Raw genomic sequence first — 21,803 nt, forward strand, 5'->3', positions numbered from 1 at the left:
CACTGAAGCACCATGCAAAGATGCTGGCATAAGATGGCAGCAGTGAGTCTGAGAAAGTGGCTAATATCTGTTTGTGGATCTACCAAGTCAGCAAAAAAGGAAAAAAGCAACATGCATCAACACTTGACTGCCCTTGGTTGTACTTTTGAGTGTACATTTAATCTTTTTTAGTTGTTATGAGACAAATTATATAAAGGGGGGAAAGCTAGTTCATTTCACCTTCATCTTATTTCATGAGCCACCATCAACCAGCAGAGGACGCTGAAATTCTGCTTCCACAACCTGCACTACATGGACATGAACCAGAACCACATTCTTTTTCCGCCATTATAGACACAAATGAAAAATCATGCCGTCCGACCTTATCTGTTTTAGTCAGAGGATATGATTTGTAATATTGTTTTATTTTGATGTTGGCTTTAGATCTGTGTGGCTGGATTTCTGAGTAAAATGACAGACACTTGAAGCTCCCAAGCAGCAGAAGCTGTCAATCTGGAGCTTTCTATTGCATCAGCTCACCTCTGTTTGCAGTACTGTCACGGTGACTAATTTGTTTGGAGACCAAGGGGAAGTAGAAGTGGCGAGAAAATGAGCATTAAGGCAACAAAAGATAGAAAAACAAACCCAAACTAACTCAAATTCATCATCTAACCTAACTAATGAAAAAAAAAAAAAAATCTAAACTGTACAAATTTATGACACTGAGCAAAAGGGCAGATTAACAAGTAACACAGATGCAAATGAACAGAAATGCCAAGACTTCCTGCTATGCTTTGCATTCATCCTGTCATGCTTTTAAATGCTGGGGGTAGACAGGAAAGCTTGCCACATTTTAATATCTCGTACATAATACAACTATATAGACATTAAAAAACTATTAAAAATGACAAAAACAGCCAATTACTAATTCAAAATAATAAAAACTATAGGCTAATAGTACACAGCAAAATCACCAGAGTTAAAACAACTCTGCTCGGAGTACATATGGTCCCTCTCTAAATAGTGTTAAAGTAACGCTGAAGCAGAGTTAAAGTTAATGAGATAATTAAGCGATTAATTAAGTGATGAATGAGCATTATTGATGAACACCTGCTGTTAACAAGCAGAATCACTGAAGAAAAGATAATCCTCCTCTGCTGAGATATTGAGAGATATAATGTCTTTTATCTTCAGGTGATTTCATCTAAAACTGTGGCTTAAGTCAGGCTGAAGTTTTTTTCATTGATTCTGCTTGTTAACAGAAGGTGTTCATCACTAACGTTCAATCATCACTTAATTAATCGCTTACTTATCTCATTAACTTTAACTCTGCTTCAGTGTTACTTTAACACTATTTAGAGAGGGACCATATGTTCTCCGAGTAGAGTTGATTTAACTCTGGTGATTTTGCTGTGTATATCGATGATACTAAAATATCACTGAATGCAGCATCATCTTGTCCATGCTAAACTAATCTTTAACTATATTACAATTTAATTACATGCACATTATTATTTATTAATAATAAACATTTCACCCTGGTAAATGTACTTTTTTTTGTCCAATTTTGTCTGAGGAAATTTAACCTGAATTGACACCATCAGTAAGAACCAATGAACAAACCACTCAAATATTAACAGATAAATGTTTGTTTTGTCCCCATCTGACCTTCTGCCCTGCTCAGTGCTGAAAAGTACACACATTTGCTCTCCTGTGGACGGTTGACCAAGTAATGACCCATATAAGCAAGAGTCAGACAGTGAAGAATATTTAGTACACACACAGACTCACGGATCAAAAAGTAAGTGTTTGTCTCTTCTGTTGTCAGTAATATTCAGTACAAACTAGACATCGATTGATTTTCTTCCTTAATGGCTTGTTTAGTGCTTAAATTTTTTTACTCTCTTTTAGCACAAGACGCAAACATGATTAAAGTTTTGGCTGTTGTAAGTTTATCTGCATTTCTCAGCTGCTATGGTACGTTCTTTCCTCTCTTTGTGGTCCAACAATTAAAACAAACCTTTAATCTTGAATAGACAAATGCAGCATTTATGTGATAGCCATAATAATAATGTTCTGGACATATTGACAACTATTGACATTGTCTTTTGTGGTAGTAATACTTTTTTTGAGTTTCTCTGTAGTTGTTAATGATTCTGTCTTTGTTGAAGGCGTGCAGAGCGTTGAACTATCATATGATGACTTAAATGAACAAATCGTCAACTCTGGGATTGTAGTCTTTTTAGACTTCCTGGAGAAAGTCAGAAACGCTACAGAGAAAATAGTGAAAGATGATCAGTTCAGAAAAACTAGGCAAGACCAACAATGGATAATGTAACTTAAAGTGACTGCTACTGAATTGTAATTTCAGCAGCTTCGTGATCATAACCATTTTGTTTTTACAGGATCAATGTCCAAAGACTCATGAAATCATTAAGAGAGTTTGCAAAACCAATAAAAAATGCTGAGAGTGGGAGTCAGGATAATTCAGCTATATCACCACAGTAAGTATGTCCAACGGTCACAAATACTGTGTAATGATAATAACATATTGTTTATTCTAAGTCATGAATACAAATCACAAATGAACAAGTTCAAAAGTTTACATATACGCTCAATTCTTAATACTGCGTGTCGTTGATGTTTTGTGATCAATGTTAGTTGAAAGGTAGTCCTTTGTCCTGAGCAGTTAAACTGCCTGTATTTCAGAAAAGGTCCTGCACATTCTTTGTTTTTTTTTTCCCCCCTGCATCTTCTGCATATTTGAACCCGTTCCAACAGTGATTGTATGGTTTTTAGATCCATCTTTTAACACTGAGAACTCATACACAACTGTTACAAAAGGTGCAAATGGTCATTGATGTTCAAGAACGCAACACGGGGGGTGTAAACTTTTTTGTGTTGATTGTGTTTGGTGATTGGTGTTTTGTTTGGTACTGCCCTTAAGAAGCTTCAGACGATATTTACTTGTTTCTCATTTACCATATTTAATTAAGTCTAGGGCTGTCAAATGATTAATCACGATTAATCACATACAAAATAAAAGTTTGAGTTTGCATAATATATGTGTGAGTAATGTGTGTAAATAATATGTATATATAAATACACACAAATTAATGTATATATTTAAGAGAAATATGTTATTTATGTACAAAAAAATTTATTTATATATAACATAAATTATATAAAAATATAAATAAATAAATATACTTGTAAATATTTCTCAAATATATACATGGATGTGTTTGTATTTATATATACATAATAATTACACACAGTACACCCACATATATTAGGCAAACTCAAACTTTTATTTTGTATGCGATTAATCATGATTAATCATTTGACAGTCCTAATTAAGTCATATTTATTTATATCCATCCATCCATCCATCCATCCATCCATTTTCCTAGTGATATTCACACTCATTTGCAAGGTCCACTTCATTCACACTTTGATGTGGCTCAGGTTTTACACTGGATGCCCTTTCTGACACAACCCAGCACTGAGAGTGCTGGGACACATTCACACTATCCTATGAAAATTTGGCATTTCCGATTCACCTAACCTGCATGACTTTGGACTGTGGGGGAAACCGGAGCACCCGAGGACCTGTGTAAAATGTTAAATTGTATGAGATGTACTCTAATATTTCTGAACATCTATTTTAAATTCCCAGTGATCCTCCCCCAATCTTTATCTTCATGTGTGCACGCCATATCTTTTTCCCAAATTATCTTAACTGGAGAACTAATCTGACCCATCTGGCCCATCTGACAAATAAGTAAGGAATAATATTTAGATGCCTTGTGGCTAGTACCTTCAGTACTTCTGGATCATCTTGAAAATGTTTTTACCCCTGGGAGCATATGAGGGGGAGGTAAAGATACTTGTGAGTATATGTCTCATCTGTAGATATCTCCTGAACTGATCGTTAGACAAGATGATTTTTTGTTTGTCTCTCCAAAGATATTAAAGGGTTAGTTCACCCAAAAATGAAAATTCTGTCATTTATTACTTGCTCTCATGCCGTTCCACACCCGTAAGACCTTCATTAATCTTCAGAACACAAAGATATTAAAGGGCATATTGCAGGTTAGAGCTTTAGTGATTCAATGTGTAGAAAAATAATGTATGAAATAGATTTTCTTGAAAAAACACGCATAAATACGCTACATAGGCTTCTGGAGTCGTTTTTTGTGAGAGAATTTTACTTCCGCATCTGAAAAATGCCAAATCGGACGTGACGTCACTGAAGGGAACGCGATCAATATAAACTATAGGAAAACAATGGATCGCAATGACAGTTCGGATGCTGAGGAAATTGTAAATGCTTATTTATACTCGTATAACTAATCACAGCCATACAATTAGCCTGCTATGTGGTCAAGAGAGCAGGGACAGGCCAGAATTAGACAGAATAACGGTCAAAAGAGACAAATTGAGCTGTTGTGTGAGAAGCAGTGGAGAACAGGACAGAGACCGGTGTTAGCTTATAGATATAACGTTAACGACATGTGCTCAGATCACAATATTGTACAGATTATTATCATGAATCAGGCAATAGCAAAGCTATTGGTCATCTAGGAGTAGGCCTAACTGATTACTATAACAGAAACGAATAACTTTGATCAAGCGTATGTCACACGCGTTAATATCCGTCCACACTAACGTTACGTGATATAGACGTTTCTCATCACGACTGATTTGGTAGTTAGCAAATGTAATAATCAAACACAAAACTTAAAATGTGCACCGTAACTGCATCTCTGACGGATCCGTGATCATGTCTCCCGCCGGCGGCCAAACATATAGTGTTAACTTACTGTATGTAGGCTATTTCATGTTATCCTTTATTCATTAATTCTGTGTTATGAGTTTATTCCGTGCCCATTCACTGATTGTGTGAGGATGTATGACGCCGTGATTATGTAGTTGTGTGAACTTGAATGTATATATAAGTTTACATACATGGCATGCATGAAATTGGAGTATTTACATTACCAGCACATCATTCAAAACTGTTTTGTGTGAGTGTGAGACTGTATGCATGTGTACATAATTTGTATTCATCAGTGTTGAAATTGATTCAAGTAAAAACGGTGAAGAAGCATAGCGTGTGTAAGTTTATTCATTTAATATAATCATTTACAGAAGTATTACAATGTTGAACTCCATCATATCGCCAGGATGATAATCCTCCAGTCTAAAATGAACGCGTTTTTCGACGCAGATGCAGAAGTGAAGTCCCGTCTCTTCACCTGCACAAAACAAACCCCGGCACAGAAGATAGCAGCGTAGTTTTTCTTGTTAGTAAACCTCTGTACTCGATGCCCTGACAGGCTGAAGTTTGTGCAACCTCCACAAACACAATAATTTACCATTACGATGATAAATAGAATACAAAAACTACCGAAAACACACTGATTCACAGCCGCTGTTGCTAAATACCAGTATATTCTGCACTGAATCAACACAGAGCAGGGCTGCCAACTTTTGAGTTAAGCTTAGAGTGAGATTTTGGGGGCGGGGCTTTGGTTGGGGTGAGGGGCTTATGGAGGGGCGTGGCTTTCTTTTGTACTGTTTTTCTTTATGATAAAGTTATTTAAAATAACTGCTCAGTGCTGCAAAACAGACAACTCTGCTAATGCTAACTTAATTCTATATAAACTATTAGGGGTGTGACAAGACAGGTATCTCACGAGACGAGACTCGAGATTGAGTTCACGAGACGAGACAAGATGGCGAAATACACGACTAGAAAAAATATTCTGCAGGTGTATTTGAAATGTTTTAACTAATCATCTTGTAATGAATGTCATTTCAGTTCTACTTTCTGACTATGAATTATCATATGCAGTAAAAGACAACAATACTCAAGTACTGTAAAAGGTTTTGCCACAAACTCAACTGACTGACTTCTCTTCTGTATGATTTCAGTCTCTTCAGACCTTACTGTACATGATTTATGATTTTTCTACAACTTTTGACCTCCTAACTGAACTCCTTTCCACAAACTGATCATAGAAATAAAACAGTATAAATAAAAATGTTAACACTTTACAATAAGGTCTCATTTATTAACATTAATGTATTAACCAACATCAACTAACAATGAGCAATATATTTGCTACAGTATTTATTAATCTTTGTTTATGTTAGTTAAATAAATAAAATAGTCATTCATTGTTAGTTCATGATAGTTCAAAGTGCATTAACTAATGTTAACAAATGAAACCTTATTGTTTGTGCTTAATGAGATTAAGAGAAAACTGTTATTCATTTTTATGGTAACACTTTACAATAGATGCAACCTTAATAGTCTCTCAATATTCAAAGTGCAAATAAGACCAATTTTTCTTTGATACAGAGCTAAGAGATGGTTACAACTACACTGCCCAGCCTTAAATAGCTTTCATATTGAGAGATATCTGTATTCGTCATGGAGCCGCTTTCAAATGCGGGGTATTGAAATCGCGTTTGAACGCGCGCTCGCGTTTACTTTCACTTTCGTGATCGCGCGTAACTCTGTAAATATGGAGCGGCGGCGACCGTTATCCAACTGAATTAAATGGTTTTTTTTTTATTTAAATACAAAGCAAAATGATAGTGGAGGCGTAATGTAAACGTAGCGGTGGCATATTCTTTCCTAATCATCCTAACACTCTGTCATGGCAACATCACAGACTACTTTTCGCCTCGACGAGAAATCTCGTCACAATTTAGTCTCGCTCGTCACTCCCCTATAAACTATGTAACAGCATATTAGGCCTATTAGTTACTAGTCTAAACTGGGCGGAGACACGGAGCGCCCTGTAACTCACTGACCTGCCTGCGTTCACAATTCACACGGTACAGATGGGAGGGAGAACAGAAGACACAGTTTATGGGAATAAATTGTGTATTTCCCTCACAATTGTCACAAAAAACTCACTGTACACTGTCTGTCTGGTCTCTCTGCGCGTTGCTTTGCGAGATCATGTGGCGCGATTTTTTTTCCCTCACTGCTGCACGAGTCTGCGTGAGAATATGGGGGTGGTATGGAGTCAAATTAATGCCTTAAAGTTTTGCACAAAAATAAAGTTTTGCAAAACACAAAAAAGAATTGAGCAATAAAAAAATGTTTTGCAAACAAAAATAAAGAATTGCAAAGGAAAAATAAAGTATTGAGCGGAAAAAAATAAGTTTTGCAAACAAAAATAATAAATTGCAAAATAAAATAAAGTAGTGCAAAAATAAAAATATAATCAATTACAAAAATCAATGACAGCTGTAATCCTATTTTATCTTTGCCACATATTTTTCATGCTCAAACCTACTAAATCATTTGCAACGCTCATTTTTATCTGCGTTTCAGTCAAGCGTGCGCTCACGATACCGGTTTTCTTTTGCGCTGCACTTTTCTGTGCGGTTCTCTTTATGGCACTGGTTTGACGTGGGGGTGGAGTCAAGAAACGGGGGCACACCCCCGCGAAATGCATTGGAGGGGAACGTAATCGGCGACAGGTGAAATAATTCTTTGACATGGTTAAAAATAATGAATGGTTTGTTTTTGTTGGTTTGTTTAGCATATGTTGTCGCCGATTACGACCCCCTCCAATGCATTTCTTATAGTAATATGACCCGCCTGTATCCACTTTTGTGTCCTTAAACATTCGTTTTTGGGGGTCGACAGCTTATAAAAACTTATTTCTGGGTTTTTTAGCTTGTTAGCTGTACACCTTGACACACAGCACCTTTTAGGCATTGTTCTGTTTTTTGTAATGAGTCAGAAAAGACAAGAAGGCAGCCTGGAGACAGTTGGATTGTTCAATAAATGCACTCTGCCTGCGTCTCAATGTGCATACTATCCATCCTAAATAGTATGTGACACTAGTAATATTCAATACTATTTAGGGTGGATAGGGTGGATAGTATGCACATTGGGATGCAGGGTCTGTCTCTATGCTTGATCTGTTCTGTTGCGATCTGCGTCTCCTGCCGATGACGTGTTTCGCGGGGGCGTGCCCCCGTTTCTTGACTCCACCCCCACGTCAAACCAGTGCCATAAAGAGAACCGCACAGAAAAGTGCAGCGCAAAAGAAAACCGGTATCGTGAGCGCACGCTTGACTGAAACGCAGATAAAAATGAGCGTTGCAAATGATTTAGTAGGTTTGAGCATGAAAAATATGTGGCAAAGATAAAATAGGATTACAGCTGTCATTGATTTTTGTAATTGATTATATTTTTATTTTTGCACTACGTTATTTTATTTTGCAATTTATTATTTTTGTTTGCAAAACTTACTTTTTTCTGCTCAATACTTTATTTTTCCTTTGCAATTCTTTATTTTTGTTTGCAAAACATTTTTTTATTGCTCAATTCTTTTTTTTGTTTTGCAAAACTTTATTTTTGTGCAAAACTTTAAGGCATTAATTTGACTCCATAGGGTGTGGCGTGAGAGCGTGAGAATTGGGTCAATTGCGTGAGTCTCACGCTGAATGCGTGAGAGTTGGCAGCTATGCAGAGCTCTGCGAACATCTCCCTGTAGTGACGTAAAATGACGCGACGCTGAAAAAAAGCGGTTTTTACAGAGACCGTCACTTTATCTACTAAATTAATGCCCTTATGTCTCGCAAAACATTTTTAAACCCTGCAGTACCTTTTTATATGGTATTTTTGTACAAGGTTATATATTCATCTCGAAAAAAAATGTTAAACCTGCAATATGCACTTTAAGATATTAATATTATAATGATTCATTTATGCTCCGATGCTTCCTGAAGCAGTGTTTTGAAATCGTCCATCACTAAATAAGTCGTTATTTCGTTTTTTTGGCTCTCCAAAAATATTCTCGTTGCTTTATAATATTAATATTGAACCTCTGTACTCACATGAACCGATTTAAATATGTTTTTAGTACCTTTATGGATCTTGAGAGAGGAAATATCATTGCTTCCTATATGCAGGCCTCACGGAGCCATCGGATTTCAACTAAAGTATCTTAATTTGTGTTCTGAAGATTAACAAAGGTCTTACGGGTTTGGAACGGCATGAGGGTGAGTAATAAATGACAGAATTTTCATTTTTGGGTGAACTAACCCTTTAATGCATCATCCTCATGAGGAGTTAGAATGATTTTACCACCTCATGGTTAGAGTTAGTTATCATTCTTGATGTGAACAGGTTAAAATTATTAGATAAAGAACAAATTTGTCTTATTTTATTTATGGAGGATTTTTGGTGATTATATTGCCTGTTCTCTGTTTCACAGGAGATTTTTTTCGTTCATGGCTGATGCTCCAGTTGGGGCAACGATCAAGGAGATCTCTGACAAGTTTTTCTTTCCGTAAGAGCTTTATTATCTTTACACATTCTTAAGACACTATCTTGTTTACTTCTGACAAGTTCTCTGAAACCCAATATAATACCCATGAATGTGCTCTTCTTCTACAGGTATATGAACAGTTACCGTCAGAGCTTTAAAAACCTGACGATGGTGGAGATCTGGAAGTAAGCATGTGTTCATAGAGAGTGGAGAACACAAGATCCAGTGTTCCTTTGTCAAAGTTCTTGTCTAAGATGTGTGCACTCAACATAATGACCTTATAAAACCACCATCCACGCCATGTACCTTTCAGGTTTTGCTCTTAACTTGATTTATTCATCTGACTTCTTACAGAGAAATGGAGTCATTCTATCCTCCAGGAGCTCCTCCAATCTACAGTAAACCCATGGAGTTCTTCAGTTACCTTCTGGGCAAGGCGTAAGACCTCACTCTAACTTCATTTGAACTTATTTAATGCTGTATTTAAAACATTATTAGCAATAAGCTATGAGCAGATTCTACAGAGTCCCTAAAGAAACATGGTGAAGGAATAAAGTGCATCCAGAAAGTATTCACAGCGCTTCACTTTTTCCACATTTGGTTATGTTACAGCCTTATTTTGTTATGGTACAGCCTTATTTCAAAATGGATTAAATTCATTTTCCTCAAAATTCTACAAACAATACCCCATAATGACAATGTGAAAGAAGTTTGTTTGAAATCTTTGCAAAAAAAGTGAAAAAATCACATGTATATAAGTATTCACAACCATACCATGACATTCAAAATTGAGCTCAGGTGCATCCTGTTTCCACTGATCATCCTTGAGATGTTTCTACAACTTCACTGGAGTCTACCTGTGGTAAATTCAGTTGATTGGACATGATTTGGAAAGGCACACACCTGTCTATATAAGGTCCCACGGTTAACAGTGCATGTCAGAGCACAAACCAAGCTATGAAGTCCAAGGAATTGTCTGTAGACCCGAGACCGCCATATATTTATATTAAATGTATCAAGTCTTTATAGTAAAACTGAGGTCAAAAACTGAGGCGTGAGTTCTAGACTGTTTTAATAATGTAGCCTATATTCAAGTTAATTACATTTTACATTACAAACAGTAACTTTGAAGTAATGTAAACAACGCCCTATAGGAAGCAATTTTACAGGATTATTCTGATATCGTTGCTTGTTTCTTGGCCAGTTGTATTGTAGCCTACGTTTTATCGCATCGATTAGCCTATACAATGGAGGGGGAGGGGGGGAGGGGGCACCGTATGTGACTCGTTGAAGTCGCTATCTGATTGCCTAATCCTAACCTCACCCCTAATCCTAAACCTACTAATAATAGGGGGTAATAATTTGGCAGGGGTAGGAATTCGGCACCACACCTGGCCACGACCTGTCCCCGAGAAATTTTGCATTTGTTTGGTTTCTCAAGGGCATGCAAAGTTTCTCGGTGGGAATACAAAACTTTTGCAAGGGAACACAAAGGTTTTGCAAGCAAACGCTAAGTTTCTTGAGGTAACGCATAGTTTTTGCAAGGGAAAGCAAAGAAACGCAAACGCATTGACATATATTTTTTCCTCCCATCTCACCATAGCTGCGTCTGAAATTGCATACTGTCTGAATAGGTACTGCATTTGAATTTAAATTTACTTCACGACCTTTGGAAAAAATATGTAGTATGAATGCATGTAGCATGAATGAAATCCGGACGTACTGTATCCGCCATGTTGTTACTGTCACATGACCTACCAGCATCAATTACGTCCCTTCAACTCCATTCATAAATCCTCTCCCGTGGCCTCATGGGATAGTAAAGTGTCCATCGTATGCGCACTTCAGAATCTCTTCGGAAGTAGTAGGTCATCCAGGTACTTTTCGCTTATGTTTTTCGAATACTATATGAATTCAGACATACTACTCTGTTCGCATACTGTTTTTCTTGTACTATAGAGAAGTATTCGATTTTGGATGCAGCACATTTCCCTAGGGGCTTTGTAAGATTCTGTGATTTAAACATGCATTTTACAAAATAATTTTACTTGTTTAAAAGTGTACTGTATTAAAAAGTGGCATTCTGTATTTTGACATCTAAAAGGGTGGTGGGATCCCAGCTGTTGAACATGATCGAAGCTGGGGTGGATACTGTTTCGAACATTGGAAAAATAGACTTTAACCAACTTCATGAGGAGTAAGAGCTGTTTTAAAACCATGCTGTTATAGCAAATAGAAACTATACTGGATTAATGATGCAATAAAATGGATGCATTTTGTATTATTGACCTCCAAACTTAAGTGTTGGGCTAAAATGCACACATAAGCCCATAACAAAAATGATTTCATAAAGCATCATTTCATAAACCACTTGTCGTTTTCTCCGTAGAGTGCAGATGGTTATGGATCAGATTAGAAAGAAAGCCTTTGAAATTTCAATTTTGGAAAGGCAAAAAGAGAAGAATGATTTCCTTATATCATTAAGGTAAGAACCTTTGCTAATATTAATTACAAACTTCAATATTTTACTTTATGACACATCCTAATAACATTTTTCTTTTCTGTGTGTTTCCTAGAACTGCATCTGGACTGATTGTTTTTTACTGGGATAAAGTTTTAGAACACACTGAAAGTCCATCATTCCATGCGAAATACTTAGATTCTAATAAGTAAGATACAATGATGTATATATTTGTATTTAATAGACAATATTGATTGTGTAGTTTAAAGACAGGTTGAGAAAATAAAGTAAAATGAGCATTTAAAAAATAACTTCATTTTGTGTGTTACAGGCAATGGGAAGGGCTGGTGAGAAACGCACTGGCAAATGGTGAAAATCAGTGGCTAGTGGAGAATTTTTTTAAATGGTAGGCTATGCTGGGTGGTGCATCATGTGTAAAAAAAAAAAAAAAGTGCCCGATGCAGACACATTGAATGGGTTTATAGCTAATAAGAGAGTCACTTGCATTCTCTCTAGACAGTTTACTCACTTACTCATAACATAGTAACACAGCAAAAAGTAGGCTATTTCTAATGTGTTGGACCTTTTATTTAGAGTAGCCTTTACCTGTTGAGACGTGCCTTTACAAGCAACCGTAAAACCAGAGCTTTTGTGCAAAAGGTGCGTTTAAAAAATATGATGTATTTTTGTAAGTCCGCTAGGTACCACTAGTGTCACAGAAACAACAAACTTTACCTTTAAAGGTGCCCTAGAATCAAAAATTGAATTTACCTTGGCATAGTTGAATAACAAGAGTTCAGTACATGGAAATGACATACAGTGAGTTTCAAACACCATTGTTTCCTCAATGGATATGCCAGCTCATGTTCAAGGGGGGGCAGGGAGCATGAGATTTAAAGGGGCCACGCGCTGAATCAGTGCATAGTTAATGATGCCCCAAAATAGGCAGTTAAAAAAATTAATTAAAAAAAATCTATGGGGTATTTTGAGCTGAAACTTCACAGACACATTCAGGGGACACCTTAGACTTATATTACATCTTGTAAAAACTGGTTCTAGGGCACCTTTAAATGTATCAGTTTAGGACACATTGAGATCTAAATCAGAGACGACAAATAAGAAACACCATGGCGTCAACTTAAATGTAGGCTTGTGCCAGAAGTACTTTTTAAATTAATAATTAACAATAAGTATTATATAATTAGTAGGTATAACCTATTATAAATAACTAAAATGTAATTATAATGAATATAAGTGGCCTATAATATCAGTTTTACTCCCACCTCATGTCTTTTCCATCACAAAAGTTTTGCCAGCGAATGCAAAGTGAAAGAAGGTTAAAGTAAAAGTAAAATAAAGAGTTAAAGTTTTTTTTTTTTCAGTGAAAAGCAATACTTTTGTAGGCAAACACAAAAATACTTGAATATAATTTTTAAATAAATTTTTTAAACCATGTTCATTTAGGGAAACCATTACTATGTCCATTTAATTGACTATAGGGAAACTTGCATTTGGGTTAGTTCATCCAAAATGAAAATTTGAATACTTTGTTCATCTTCGTAACACAAATTAAGATATTTCTGATGAAATCCATGAGCTTTCTGGCCTCCGATAGACTGAAATTGCCACTTTCAAAGAAAGGTAAATTTGAATACTTTGTTCATCTTCGGAACACAAATTAAGATATTTCTGATGAAATCCATGAGCTTTCTGCCACTTTCAAAGAAAGGTAGTGAAGACGTTGTTAAAATAGTCCATGTGACTACAGTGGTTCAACTCTAATGTTATGAAGTGATGAGACTACTTTTTGTGTGCAAAAAACAAACAAAAATAATGACTTTATTAAACAATTTCTTCTCTTCCATGTCAGTCTCCTATGCTGTCCACATAGTAAACAGTGCAGCACGTCAGAACCAGTGATGGGTAGTAACGCGTTACTGTAACGCAGTTACTTTTGACAGTAACTAATACTGTAACGCATTACTTTTTAAATAAATTAACTCTGTTACCGTTACCATGGTGCGTTGTACGTTACCTTTTTTAAATTAACTAATTTTGGCTGAAGTGTAGCCTACAGCATAACCTGTTTACAGCAGCGACGCACTGTAGGATTGGTGGATGCCACGAAGACGCACTGTGGCCGTGTTTCCATTTATTCAAGTATGTGCGGCAGTCATGGCGAGTCAAGGCGAGAGCAAGACTTGTTTCTCTAAGTGGAAAATGCTCATTATTTCACTTTAGTTGAGCATAAAGACAAAAACCTTTTAGTCAAATGTAAGCTGTGTCTTTCTGGTTCGAAGGTCCTATCTACTGCGATAAACATGTGACATGCTGGATCGAAAATATGTGAAATACGTTTTTCTAGTCGACTAGTTGTTCATTTAAGCCATTAGTTGACTAATCACATTTATATTCATTTAATTTCTTAAATACTGGAGAGAATAAACTAATAATGAGTGTTTATGTAATGCTATGCACTCAAGCGCACGCATAACGCTTGCCATAAAGAACCGGCAAAAGTAATGATTATGAATATGACAAAAAACAACAAGGAGACATTTTAATTGTTTATTAATAAAGTAATGTTTTCTGAATCAGTGTCGGCTGCAAAGATTAAATTGACATTGCTGACTCTCATCATCTCCGCATGTACTGGACGCGCCTAGAGAGAAAATGCACATTTCATTCAGATTACATAATCAGAGTAATAAGAGAATCTTTTCGTTTTTAATTATTTCGTTTTAAAGTACAAATTTCAAGCTTTCTATAGATATATTTCTCATGTCTGCGAGGCAAGCAGCCTATACTCTGAGTTTCGGTTCATTTAGCCTATAAGTCGCGCTCCAGTTCACGCCCCAGTGATCCCGCGCATCCATGATTATATTGCCTGCTATATTTGCTTCTTATTTATTAAATCCAGGCAATTGGTTGATGAAACATTGATTAAAATTAAGATACAATTTTTACAAAACGAAATTCACTTTAAAGAGAGGCTTTCTATAAAACAAAACTTAATGAAGTGGTCAAAATCATGTCTGACCCACTCCATGACTCCCGATATATTGCGCATCTTATGAGTCAGATCAAGAATTATTTATTCTTAGACTTATATTTAATATTGGGGGCATTCAAGTTATTTGACATTTTAATTTTTTAAAGTAACGCAATAGTTACTTTCCCTGGTAATTAGTTAATTTTATAATGATGTAACTCAGTTACTAACTCCATTACTATTCGTGAGAAGTAACTAGTAACTATAACTAATTACTTTTTTAAAGTAACGTGCCCAACACTGGTCAGAACCCTGGCTCAGTATTGGCCAACGCTGTTCACGTGAGCTGTGATGCTGACGCAGAACCCGGAAGTGCTGAACTGTGTTTACAACATCAACTGTGTAGGAGACTGACATGGAAGTAAAGAAATTGTTGAATAAAGTCGTAATTTTTGTTTGTTTTTTGAGCACAAAAAGTATTCTCGTCGCTTTATAACATTAAGGTTGAACCACTGTAATCACATGGACTATTTTAACAATGACGATGTCTTTAATACTTTTCTGGGCCTTCAAAGAGGTCGTTGTGTTGCAGTCTATCAGAGGCCAGATAGCACACGGATTTTATCAAAAATATCTTAATTTGTGTTCCGAAGATGAACAAAGTTCTTACGGGTGTGAAACGACATGAGGGTGAGTAATAAATGACAGAATTTTAATTTTTGGGTGAACTAACCCTTTAATCATTCTTTTAACTAAATAAATATTTATAGTGTGATAAGACGTTTATTATATTATTATTGTTTATTAATCATAACCAGTCAGAATCAAGGGCCAGAACAAACAGTGTTATAGTTTTATGTTTACTGTGCCTTGTAACTGATTCTAATTTTATTTTCTAGGTGGACTGAATTTCATTTTGGTAAATTCATTGAATTGGCCCTGGATTATTATAGTCATGGAAATGAAGTTCTTGGTTTGGACAGATTCAATCAGTCTAACTGGTAAATAGACATCTACACTACATGAAATTAATCAGACATTATTTATGATTAATGAATATGTAACCATGTATCTGATAATTAAAAAGTTGTTCATGTGTTGTTTCAGATGTGAATGACACGTAAACATGTAGATAGACTTCTTAAACATCTGTCAGATTTTAATGCCTAAAGCGATATTAATGACTAATTAAAGGGGGAAAAAATTATCCCTCCTTTGTTCTGCACATTTCACAGGGCTATTGGCAAAAGTGCTGTTGTTTACTCTCTTCCTGTTTATGAAAAACTATCTGAAGTCGGCTTTGGGTTTACTGAGATCAGCAGGTTTCTTCACAGAGTTAATAATATAACCCTTATTCGTGATGGGAGAAATCCATTGAAACCTTACAGGTAAGGAACATGAAACATTGCTCCGATTTAATTATATCACATTGAATGAATATGTAAATTTTAAAATAGTAAGCAGGGCCGCATTAAGTCTACAAGGGGCCCCTGGGCTTTACCTCTTGAGGGGGCCCTTCATCCACCAGAACTATTACCTACATTCACTCAATCTTCTTAATCACAAAGTTATCAGCCTTTTATTTTGCATGAATAAATGCCATTACCAAAACATACGAACCTATAGGTCTGTCATAATATATAAATATTACTGCATGAACTACATATTGGCACATAGTCTGAACTATTTGTATAGGCTACTCATTTCGAAGGCTGCATCCTCCGGGGGTCGCATTTGAAGGCTGTATACGTCATTAAGGCCGGCTCATTTAAGAAAAACAACCGTTGGATTGCAAAGTAAGAAAGAAAATACAGCATTTTGCACCTCACGAGGAATAACCATCAATTTTATTATGGTTACTTTTCTTAAATAAGACATCCTTAATGATGTATGCAGCCTTCAAATGCGAGCTCCGGAGTACGCAGCCTCTGAAATGAGACTCAGCTAGTGATTCGAACACTAACGAACAGTAACAAAAGGCGTCAGTTTTACCATTTCAATTCCAGCGTGAGTCCTTGTCTTTTGGAAGTGCATGCAAAGTGGATTTGCTTTCACACCGTAAAGATGTCATGTCAACATGTCAACAACACAAACCAAACTCTTCCAGTCTCAACTTTTTGAAGTCTCAGTCTTCCAGTCTCAGTGTTTGAAGGCGGGTCAAAATAGTTGTTGTTCGTGAGCAACCTGCTGCCATTACACAATTTTTTACATTGTTATGTAGGTTTGTAACAGGAAGTGAGACTGGAATTGCTGAAGACTCATTTCGGCAGTTCAGAATCAATTCATTCTTTAAGGCAAAAATTATTTTTTTATCCTGCACTTTGATCTTTAAAACAATGTGACAAAAACACACGTAAGTTCGACCCAAATGTTTAATGTCATGATTGTTACCATCTATTTGCATTAGTTTATATCCAGCTGGTCGCTTTAATCGATTCATTATGCAGCAAAGTTGCATAATTAAAACTAGTGTTTTGAGGAAGCAAACTGTATCGTTATGCAGCAGACATATGTAAACAAATCAGAAATGCATTCAATTTCAGTTCTCTTTTATCATCACAATACAATACAAATCTTATTTAAATAATAATCAGTGTTCTAAAATGGAAGCAAATAAAGTGTAAAATGGAAGCAAATAACAGTTAAAAAAAACACCGAGCTCTCAGCGCTTGAGCGTGAAAAAGACGCTCAGCGCCTCGTTACGCTCCTGGCGTTTAAAAAACGCCATTGAAAACAATTGAAAAAGTACGCTAGCAGCTGGAAAAAACGCTTTGGTGGACACACGGCCTAAGCATGACTGTTTGGATTTATATGAAATGGTAACACTTTATAATAAGATTCCATCTGTAAGGTTAATAAAAGTATTGTTCATTGTTAATTTCAGACGTGCAGAACCGTTGCGCTCGCGTCTTGCAGCATCTCGCGCATGACATGGTGTTCTAAAGCCATGAATCAGTTCAGCCAAGTTAAAATCAGTTAAAAAAAGTTTTAAAAAGCGTCTTGATACCTTGCGGTTTCCCCCATTCCTCTGCTCGCGTCTCGCGTTTTTCAAAGCAAAAACGCGTTCTGTGTGAACGAGTCCTATGAGTGTACGCACACAGGCAGCGCCACTCTGTCCGCGTTGTCCAGATACCGATACTGTGAGTTGCTTGCTGCTAGACGCGGCGCGTCTTGATGCACTTCACGCGCAGGAATTGAAACACCCGCACATGTATTCAAAGCAAAGCGATGTTAAAGGGACAGTCATCACATTATAAAATGCGGTTATATTTTTTCCGGCATCACCGGGGCCCTCCCTCAGCCCGGGGGCCCTGGGCTTAAGCCCAGGTAAGCCCGAGCATTAATGCGGCCCAGATAGTAAGACATTGTTTTTATTTTTTGTTCTCTGTCTTACAGATGGACCAACTTGGAGAAGGACCTACCTGTCATCTTGGAAATGTTCTCTCGGATGCATTTAGTCATTGAAGAGGACTACACCAATAACAAACATAATAATAAAATTGTACTGCCTTTACGGTAAGAGAATGTTAAAAAAAAAAAAAAAAAAAAATTTAATGAAAATAAATTTTAACCAGTAAAACAGAGAATAAATTCTCTTGTTATATGATCACCTTTCAGTAAAGATATTCTTGATACATTTATCTATCTATGCTTTTTGCTCTGTATGTAAGGCATATATAATATATTCCTCTTCATAATCATCCTTTGTTTGCTATAGTGTAATTAGGAATGTGTTCCTCTATGTGTGGATCGTTTTTCTCTTCGTTGAAGGATTCAGAGATTTTGATCATGCTGAACACCAGCAATCAGTGAAGTAAGAAATGTACAGTATTTTTATCCTCTTTATATATCCAGTGTGAGGAGGTTGGAAATCTGGTAAAGACACTGTCTGATTCTGAGACACTTTGTTGGCTGAAATGTAGCATGTTCTTGAGTATGGTTTTTGTTTATGAAGTGAGCAATCAAATAATAAATAAGAAACTGTATAACTTATATTTGACAGTGAACTGAACCGTGTGAGGAGCGACTTCATTAATGAGCTGTTGAAAAGTAAAGCATTTACTCGAGAGCAGCTTGAAGAAGCACCAAAGTAAGAGGAAAGATGTTATTTTGGGAACAATGATATATTTCTGAATGCTTTGCTCTAAATCTTAAAATATAAATATGTAGAGACACATACTCTCTTAATTCCCCTTTTTGATTTAATGATTTCAGCTTTGTTTGACCTTTTGGAAATCAGTTCATGTTTGAAGCTTTCTTTTTGTTTTTTGGTGTTTGAATCATAAAGGAACTTAATTCAAGCCATTCATCAGATCCTGGAGAAACTGAAGCAATATACTGACCTGGTTGATGGCTTTGATGAAATTATTGATCCAACTGTTTTGTAAGATTTATCATTTTCTTACCATTGCATTTGAACAAAGCCATATAAATATCAGTTTATATTGCAAGTGCCACTGATGTGAAGTACAGTCTAGCTTGACAATTTTTATTTTTCCCTCAGAGCCTTCAAGAGGTCACTGCATCGCACAAACAAAATGTTTCATGAAGTCTGGGATTTTCTGTTGGAGTAAACTCTCTATTAAGGAAATGCATGGATTGCATGGAGGCTTAACATTCCACCACGGGAAAAAAAAAAAATATAATTGCGACATTTTATCTTGCAAGTTTACATCTCACAAAACATTTTTTAAAACCCACAATTCTGAGAAATAAAGTAAGAATTGTGAGATATAAACTCACAATTCTAAGAAAAATGTCAGCTCACAATTCTGATATTTTCTCGCAATTGTCTGTTTATATCTCACAATTCTGACTTTATAACTTGCAATTGCGAATTTATATCATGTAAAATAAGAATTGTGAGTCGCAGTTACCCTTTTTATTTCATATGATTGCAACTGCTGCCAATAAGCAGGATTATACCAGCAATGTATTAACATTACCTGCTGTTATTGAGCTGGATGCTTGGATAATTACATCAGTAAATACTGAGTAAAACAAGTTTGTTCCACTGTAAATTTACAGTTTATTTAGATTTGTTTTACATATGTTTTTTTTTTTTTTTTTTTGCAGCTTAACATATTAATTAAAAGTTGAATATCTTGACATCAACAACATCTGGATCTATTTTCAAGTGTTAACACTTAGCAAGTGCAAATGAAATAAAAATGATAATTACTCATCAGAAATGTGTCTCTGCAATGTGTGAGTATGAAATAATAAAACAACAACAAAAGCAACAAAATTGATTTTATACTGGTAAATATTCATGAGTACTTTTTTTACACATCAAAATGATTTTATGTGACATAATTTTATGTAAAAAAAATAATAATCAAAAGTTAGGCAAATTGATCTTAGAAATGATACATCTTAATCAGCTCTATTTTATCAGTATGTAAAAATACAGGGTTATAAACAATATTATCACTAGTGGTAATAATATGTTTTAGAAGGAGCATCCTGGTTGGCAGCAATTTACTGACCCTAAAAACTGCTGTTGATTGAAGAAATATTGATCATAAGCACACATAACTATGAACTTTCACACTGATCTACATTATTGGTGAAGTGCTTTGAAGTGATGACCTACATTCAATTTAATATTGACAGATTGCATTTCTTGCACAAAACATTCATCAGCCCTTGCAATCTGACATTGTCAGAACCATATTTACTGTCAAATATTCATACAGTTTACTATATGGTTACAATTTATTTCAATACTTTATACATCCTACTAACTATAAGTAACTTTACAACTACATGTCAACTAACTCTCATTATAGAGTATCAGTAGACTGTTTGGCAATAAGTTGGCACGTACTTGGAAAGTTACTTAGGCCCTGTTTACACCTAGTATTTAGATGCGTTTTGGTCGATCGGATCACAAGTGGATGATGCTAAATACAGGAAAATATTTTAAGACCACTTTTGACCACTTCTAGAGGTAGTCAAAAATGCATTCGGCCAGATTGCTTTCATTGTGGAAATGCTCATTTAGTCGAATGTGTTCGAACAGCCACTAAAGACCACCTACTCACCACCTACTAACCTAATGTATAAACATTATGGGAAGTGTGCTAGCCGGACAGGATTTAAACTTTGTTGGCTGAAGACCCAAGTTTGGTTTGAAGATGAATAACCACAATGTTTGAACAGTTCAAATCCACCACCTCTAACATGTAGATCAACCCTCTCAAGATTTATTTTCAATCATTGATAACTCAAACATAGCTCATCAGTTTTGTTTAATGCAGATATGTGGAGTACACCAATATACAGCGATCCCGTGGGGTTCCTTGTTCACCTTCTCTCCGAGATGTATGCAAGTTTCTTTTAAAATCTTTCTTTCCCATTTGATTAAAAAATTCTTATGATTCTAAATTAAAGTAAGGTATAATTATGTATAATATTTTTGTTTAATATGTAAAAAAAAAATCTATATTGAAATGTCTTTAACTGAACTGTGAATTTTTATAAAATAAATATATAACATCTATATTAAATTTATATACACGAACCCAATTCCAAAAAAGTTGGGACACTGTACAAATTGTGAATAAAAAAGGAATGCAATAATTTACAAATCTCATAAACTTATCTTTTATTCACAATAGAATATAGATAACATATCAAATGTTGAAAGTGAGACATTTTGAAATGTCATGCCAAATATTGGCTCATTTTGGATTTCATGAGAGCTACACATTCCAAAAAAGTTGGGACAGGTAGCAATAAGAGGCCAGAAAAGTTAAATGTACATATAAGGAACAGCTGGAGGACCAATTTGCAACTTATTAGGTCAATTGGCAACATGATTGGGTATAAAAAGAGCCTCTCAGAGTGGCAGTGTCTCTCAGAAGTCAAGATGGGCAGAGGATCACCAGGATCACCAGTTCCCCCAATGCTGCGGCGAAAAATAGTGGAGCAATATCAGAAAGGAGTTTCTCAGAGAAAAATTGCAAAGAGTTTGAAGATATCATCATCTACAGTGTATAATATCATTCAAAGATTCAGAGAATCTGGAACAATCTCTGTGCGTAAGGATCAAGGCCGG

The 21,803-nt window shown here is 35.7% G+C and overlaps 1 protein-coding gene across 4 annotated transcripts; it reads left to right on the forward strand.

Annotated features, from left to right (window-relative positions):
- Positions 1 to 77: 77 nt before the first annotated feature.
- Positions 78 to 19,699, forward strand: LOC125275962. 4 transcript variants are annotated; one of them, XM_048203332.1, is made up of 19 exons: positions 78 to 541; positions 1,664 to 1,780; positions 1,891 to 1,956; positions 2,151 to 2,292; positions 2,385 to 2,483; positions 9,234 to 9,308; positions 9,416 to 9,472; positions 9,642 to 9,725; positions 11,392 to 11,484; positions 11,677 to 11,772; positions 11,864 to 11,956; positions 12,080 to 12,154; positions 15,640 to 15,741; positions 15,976 to 16,128; positions 18,137 to 18,256; positions 18,459 to 18,554; positions 18,744 to 18,830; positions 19,029 to 19,124; positions 19,245 to 19,699. In XM_048203332.1, exons 3-19 carry the CDS (start codon positions 1,905 to 1,907, stop codon positions 19,312 to 19,314), a joined length of 1,590 nt encoding a protein of 529 aa, XP_048059289.1. In that variant the 5' UTR covers positions 78 to 541; positions 1,664 to 1,780; positions 1,891 to 1,904; the 3' UTR covers positions 19,315 to 19,699. The 4 variants fall into 4 exon arrangements, with proteins under 4 accessions (XP_048059289.1, XP_048059290.1, XP_048059291.1 ...); XM_048203333.1 differs by lacking the exon at positions 2,151 to 2,292; XM_048203334.1 differs by lacking the exons at positions 78 to 541; positions 1,664 to 1,780; positions 1,891 to 1,956; positions 2,151 to 2,292; positions 2,385 to 2,483 and adding an exon at positions 3,291 to 3,871.
- Positions 19,700 to 21,803: the final 2,104 nt, after the last annotated feature.

Source organism: Megalobrama amblycephala, linkage group LG9 (assembly GCF_018812025.1).
Source record: "Megalobrama amblycephala isolate DHTTF-2021 linkage group LG9, ASM1881202v1, whole genome shotgun sequence".
NCBI classification, from domain to species: Eukaryota; Metazoa; Chordata; class Actinopteri; order Cypriniformes; family Xenocyprididae; genus Megalobrama; species Megalobrama amblycephala.